At 36.9% G+C, this 6,350-nt stretch overlaps 1 protein-coding gene across 1 annotated transcript; it reads right to left on the bottom strand.

Moving 5' to 3' along the window:
- Positions 1-331: 331 nt before the first annotated feature.
- On the bottom strand, positions 332-6,115 carry LOC113047209 (apoptosis regulator BAX-like). The gene is made up of 6 exons (XM_026208545.1): positions 5,912-6,115; positions 5,777-5,807; positions 5,355-5,510; positions 1,465-1,597; positions 1,210-1,302; positions 332-1,130 (listed from the first exon to the last, which is right to left on the bottom strand). The coding sequence occupies exons 1-6, from the start codon at positions 5,946-5,948 to the stop codon at positions 981-983; spliced, it is 600 nt and encodes a 199-aa protein (XP_026064330.1). The 5' UTR covers positions 5,949-6,115; the 3' UTR covers positions 332-980.
- Positions 6,116-6,350: the final 235 nt, after the last annotated feature.

Genomic DNA, 6,350 nt, shown 5'->3' with positions numbered 1-6,350 from the left:
GGCTATTTTGCAACGAGCCTTCAGCGCGTACTGAGTGAGCGAGCGCCTGCTGAGTAGCCTAACATAAACATATAAGATGGTGTTTTTTTCTTCTTCGGGAGTGTCAGGGGCGTTGCCTGTTACGTTGTTTGGGTTATTGGGCTACCTTGTTGAACGCATATCATTATATTTCTATCTCTCTCTTTTTTTTTTTTTTTTTTCCAAATATAATTAATTACTCCAACGAACCATTCGGTATACATAATGCGTACCGCGTACCGAACCAAAAGCGTCGTACCGAACGGTTCAATACGAATACGCGTATCGTTACACCCCTAGTATTTACCCATTTAAACTTTTTTTAATTTATCGTTTTGGGTGAAAGTATGGTGTATTGTTATAAAAACAAATGTTGAAAGAATTATACCCATTGTTTGAAATGTTTATACTATCTGCCGAACACGCTTTGAAGCCGCTGCTGTGATGCTGTACTTAGACGCTTCCAGTGTGAATACTCGCGAGAGTCTGCTTCTACAGTGACGAGGTAGTTGCGTGGACGCGCTGCTCGCGCATCTCTCACACTTGCGGTGTGAAAGAGGGGTTAGTCTGACAACAGAATGTAGTTAATGAGTACAATGAGTTAAAACAATGGCACAAGTAAAAATGAGGTAGAGGTTAATATCAGTGTCTCTAAAATGACAGTGAACAGTCATCGTGGCACAGATCTAGGATATTTGAAATATTGCTGGTTATTGCTACACTATGTCCCATTCTGGATGTGATGAATTGTAAGTGCCCTCATTCTTCATCTTTGTCACATGGACTCAGAGGTGAAAGAAAAATCACAATATTTCACATCCACTCTCATTTTGCATAATATTCCTAAACAGCCTAATTTCTCTTTTATTTGGTCACCAAAGTATCTTTGTTTTGGTCCGTAGCATGTGTAAATCCCAGCATTCCTCCTTTTCTCACTTTATCGGCCCTCCACTTCCTCCTCCTCAGGCACCTCTCTTTAATCTCCAGACAACAAAGCCACCCAGTAGTGCTCCGCTGAGGAAGATTACTCCAGAAGAAAGGGGGATTGGGTTGGATGAGGAACCAAAATCTAGCTCATAAGAGGAACGAGCCAAAGTATAGATACTGTTGACCTGCAAGTATTTAAAAGGTTTAATCAATAAGTATTACTGATGTGTTAATACATGTGCTATCATATTTATCAAATCATACCCATCCTCCCCTACTGCAGATCCAGTTCTGTAGGTAATTCCTGAAGTAGTCCAGTGTCCAAGACACAATGGTTGGGGCTGAATTTGCAAGAATCTTTCCATGAACAACAAAAACAAGCGTACATACATCAAAGTGTAACTTCAGATAATACATTTTTGTTTGAGCACTAAAACACAAAAATGTTTTAATGTGCCCAGTACTTTTATAATTTTATACTGTTTTTGACTCAAAGAAAAAAAAACTAGCTATGCATACCTTTGCAACTGCTTTACCAATAACACAGATTAGAGTAATAATTTTCCCCCAGGTGATGCCGTCAACAAACACTTTTTCTACAAGTTTCTGGAAACTCCGTATATCTGCCACATCTGCAAGCTTACCAACCATCCTGAAATTAAGCACAATAAAACAACAAATTTTATTCTGACACCCGCCACCCAAGTATTCCCCTACCAAAATTAGTTTTGATTTTACTATAAAACAACAACAACAAAACATGGTTACTAAAGCTAAAGCATGGTAACCATAAATTGACCATGGTTTGGCTACACTAGTTCAACCATGGTATTTGTTATTTGTCCTTTGTGTGTATAAACCCCCCTCAGTAAATGATACATTTTATAAACAACTTACAGAAAATGTAAAGGAATGTAATCATAACTAAGAAATAATTCTTATGGGTGACTTTAACTTGAACTGGGAGGACAAAGTAAAGAGGAAACAACTCAAAACTATTGCAGATAAATTTATTTTAAGTCAGATAATTAAAGGACCCACAAGAATTGCTAAATCTTCTAAGACACAGTTAGACCTAATATTCAGAAACAAACCTGAAAGCATAATCAAGAGTTATAATTTTATCAATGGGTTATCTAATCACAATTTAACCTTGGTTGCACGGAAACTGACCAAAAATAGGTTTTAAAACCTAACAACTTATAATAATGTTTTCTGTTGTATATCTAAAGGAAAGCTAGTAGAGTTCAATGAGGAAACAGCTAGTTTAAAGTGGGATGAGATGACATATTATAATCTCAGGACGTAGAGTATGGTTCTAACAATCTCAACAGGACCAACTCTGCAAAGGACAAATTCAATACAGAAGTTCAGAAAAAAATCTGTCATAAAAATAATATACCTTGGTTCAACGACAGTTTATGGAAGCTGATGAAGAACATGGACTCTGTATTAAAGATGGCTATTAAGACAGGAAGGGATATTGACAGGCTTTGTTATAAAGGACTGTGGAATAAAGTTGTTCGAGAGCTTAGAGTAGATCAATCAAATTATTATCTTTTTAATATGATCTTTTTTTTATAAAGGCAAAAGGAAACAGTAAAATGATTTGGAAAATAGTTAATTTTATTCTAGATGATTGTTCCATCACTACTGTTTTAAATATTTTTTTAAAATTAATTGTGTTAATTAACTGGGGAAAAATGCAAAGAAATATTTTACCGTCTGACAATGATAGCCAAGGTTTTAACCTAGCCATGTTTAACGAAACACAGGTTAATAAAGTTATCAGCTCATTAAGAAATACTAAATGTAGGGATGTTCATCTATTTGACACAAAGTTCTCAAAACTCATAAAGATACTTTAGCTCCTGTTATCTCTCACCTAATTAATTTATCATTTGAACATAGTGTTTTTCCTACTCCATGGAAGCAAGCCATTGTTTCTGCTATTTGTAAATCTTGGGATAATTTTGAGGTAAGCAAATATATACCAATCACTAGTCTACCAGTAGTCTCAAAGGTTGCAGAAAAGGTATCTTAATACAGCTAAGGTTGGTTTACACTTTATGCAATTTGGTTTCAGAGCAAATCATTCTACTGAAACAGCTACTTTACATTTAACAGAACAAATAAAATCTTAACTTGACAAAGGTGGAACAGTCGGTGCTATATTTTTAGATTTGCACAAAGCCTTTGACTTGTTCGGTGTTGTGTCATAGCTGTTTGGGCGGAGTCAGCGTGGGGGATAACAGTCCTTTTCCCCTCATTGTAAAAGCATGGTGTAGACTCAGGAAGGCCTACATTAAATAATTTCTGCCACTCGACAGAGGAACATACGTATAAAAACTGAGCCATTTTGGATCGAACTGTCTGTAAGGTATCTGTGACCTGACAAACGACCCAAAAGAATGGACAAAGGTGTCGTTTCCTGACATTTTCTGTAACCTAATGGAGAAAGAAAAAGCTTACTACAAGCCTATACAAGAACGATATATGGCTTGTGAAAAGTAAACATCTGACATTTTGTTTTGCTTAATTTTAATAAAGTGATAAAGACTTGAGTAAAGCCTGTGGTACTTTATTATTGATATTTTAAAAATATTTGTAACATTGACAAAACAGGTCCACTGAAGTGCCTTGAAATGTGCAGTGTTATACTGTGTGGTGTGTACTGCGGCTGCCTAATCATTTTCACAAATACATGCCGTATATAACAAGAAATTGGATTACCCATTAAACATACTGCTTTTGGATCTCTCGTCTCCTGTGTCCTATCATTACAGTAACGTAGGCTACTGTTGTACCTGCACAAAGACTGCACTTTCAAACATTCTCGCGTTTGGGACAGCATAAACATTTTTAATTGTCTGGAATCATTTCAGTGCAACTGGAAGTTTAGTTCATTTGGAAACAGAAGCGTGGTTTAAGCAAATAGTTTCTATGTAACCGCATGTCTTTCGTATATATGCACAGATATATAGTGCAGTGGTTTTCAACCTGTGGTCTGCGGTGGTATTGCAGGTGGGCCCTGGGACTGTATACCCACTGCCAAGCTCTGCCTGGATCCGGTTTTCCCGTTTTGCTGAGCGGTACCAGCCAGAGCTATTTTCTATTAATTTCCAGTCCATTCTAGGGTTGTGTGATTATAGAAATCGTCAAAAACTCACGATTTGAGCGTGCGCGATTTCTAAATCGCTTTATAGCACCATTTTCAGCAGCCCTGACCTCCCGCAGTATGCAATCAGATCCAATCAGAATGCAGCGTGCCTAGCGCGAGAACAGAGACTGGGCATATGCCTAACTCCAGGCTCACAAACTGTCTGTGATGCGCCTTTTTTCAGAGCCCATGTTAATGGATCAGAGCATTCACACTGCACGTGGTAAAAGGCAAGAAATAAAAACGTGCAAAAATAATTAATATCTAGCACATGAGCATAGAGAGAGTTGTGAGTGCACAGGACGCAGTTTGAGTGAGAGGAGATACATTTTAAGTGCTTGCACTCTGTCCGTGCGAGAACAGCGTGTATCTGAGCAAGCACGTCTGGTTTTGTGACAGAGCAAAGGAAATCTGCTTGCGAACAGAGAGATCCACGCTCGTGCATTATTTTAATGTGCTTTCGCGTTACATTAATGTGCTCTCGCTGCTGACCGCATACACATACTGTATACGTACTACAGACGGAGTAGGCCTACATGAACCTGTATAATGTATAGCAAATTTATTTCAACACCTGAGGCACCGCTACAATTAATGAGCTCTATGAACACACGGGATTTATTTATTTATATTTTTTTGCCACAAGTATATAAATTTTGTTACACCTTTACTATAGTGATTATTTTGACTTATGTCTGTTCTAGAGACATTACAACTTTTTTGATAAAGCTCTAATTGGTTTTCTTTTGGAAATATGTCTCAAATTAATCCTGAATGCATTTATGACTGTAAAGCATATCTGCGTGTCACAATACCAAAATTGTGAGAAGGCAGACCTTCACTTAATACAGGACCATTCTGTAGGCTGGGCAAAGAGGTGTTGTAATAATGTAAAATATGTGAAAAATAATGTGTTTTTCGAACATCATAGTGTGAGAGCCTGTTCTAGTACACCCCCAAAACAAAATCAAGACTTTGTAAAAGAGCATAATAGGACCCCTTTAAAAGTATTACAACTTTGTCACATTTTCACTTTATTTATCGTAATTGCAACGTTCAATTTTGACTTTATATTATAAAATTGCTCCTTTAGTTTAGTTTTAGATTCTGATTTATGTCTCACAACTTAAACAACTTCACATCACATTAATAGGCCTATATTTGCTTTGGGTGTACACAGGCATTTCCATAATTGTTACATACAGCAATACAATACACTTGCAAACCAATAAGACCTTTTGATACTAACTTATTGAAATATGTATTCCGATCGAGAATGTCGCCGATGTCTCTAGTTAAGGTGGCAACCTGGTCAAGGAGCTGCTCCTGGTCATCATTCATTGGCTGTGGTTCAGGAAGAGATGATGCTTCTATTCCCGCCCTCTGTACCTGATCCTTCAGTGACCTGAGAAAATCATGCTATGAAACCATCCTTGATTTCAGTTCTAAAGAAACGAAACTAATGGTAACCTAAAAACATAATTCAGCTATTAAGGCATAGAACAACGAATAACACTGATATGACAATCCAGGTATCTTTTGGTTGTAAAGTGACATTACAGATGATTTTTTTAATGAAAAATTAGGTTGTTCAACATTGCAAAACATTTTTAGGCCTATTTAACTCGTTTTAAGTATGATGTAGACATGTAGACAATATGTGAAACTTACCTAAGTACAAGATTCTTTGAAAACTCGTAATCTTAAAAAAAGAAGAAAAAAAAAAGACTATACTGTATTTTGTGGTGGTTTGCGTAAAGAAGAAATGGTAAAGGCAGGTTTCCTACTTAGGCTAGCGTTAATTACCTGATGACATGAGCGCTTCTTTTTTTTCTGTGTTCATCCTTGTTCCTAGTTTTGACGACCACTTAATAAAACACAATGAAACTGTAGTCTATGTGTAGGCTTTTACATCAATGAGATGCCTGAACGTCTGGTTTATTAAGTCCTGCTTTGTCTGCTACTGTTTAAAAAAATAATCACTTCCGCGTATTTACTGCCATCGTCACACTGGCTTGAGAAAAATGAAAAGTGAAACAAGCAGACGGCTTGGACAGTGTGGGCGGAGCAAAATGGGTTGGGTTTTGACACAAATTTCATTATTCGATTCTCATTCACAAGCTTTCGATTGGATTTGCCAAATTTTCACAAGAAAAAAAAAAATCTCAACTAATGCTGTTAAACAGGCTGGGGAAGACTTACTTGTGGCAAAAATGCCACTTAATTGGAAAAAATGCGCCTGCAC

Source organism: Carassius auratus, chromosome 28 (genome assembly GCF_003368295.1).
Source record: "Carassius auratus strain Wakin chromosome 28, ASM336829v1, whole genome shotgun sequence".
NCBI classification, from domain to species: Eukaryota; Metazoa; Chordata; class Actinopteri; order Cypriniformes; family Cyprinidae; genus Carassius; species Carassius auratus.
Note: the sequence above shows the minus strand (reverse complement) of the source record. Positions and strands in the feature narration are given on the sequence as shown.

Excerpts from the sequence above, each read along its gene's own strand:
- LOC113047209 (XM_026208545.1), bottom strand. The coding sequence starts at position 5,948 with ATGAACACAGAAAAAAAAGAAGCGCTCATGTCATCAG. Across the intron at positions 5,808-5,911 it reads AGAAGCGCTCATGTCATCAG|ATTACGAGTTTTCAAAGAAT; the intron begins GTAATTAACGCT and ends TCTTTTTTTAAG. Across the intron at positions 1,131-1,209 it reads TCTGCAGTAGGGGAGGATGG|GTCAACAGTATCTATACTTT; the intron begins GTATGATTTGAT and ends AAATACTTGCAG.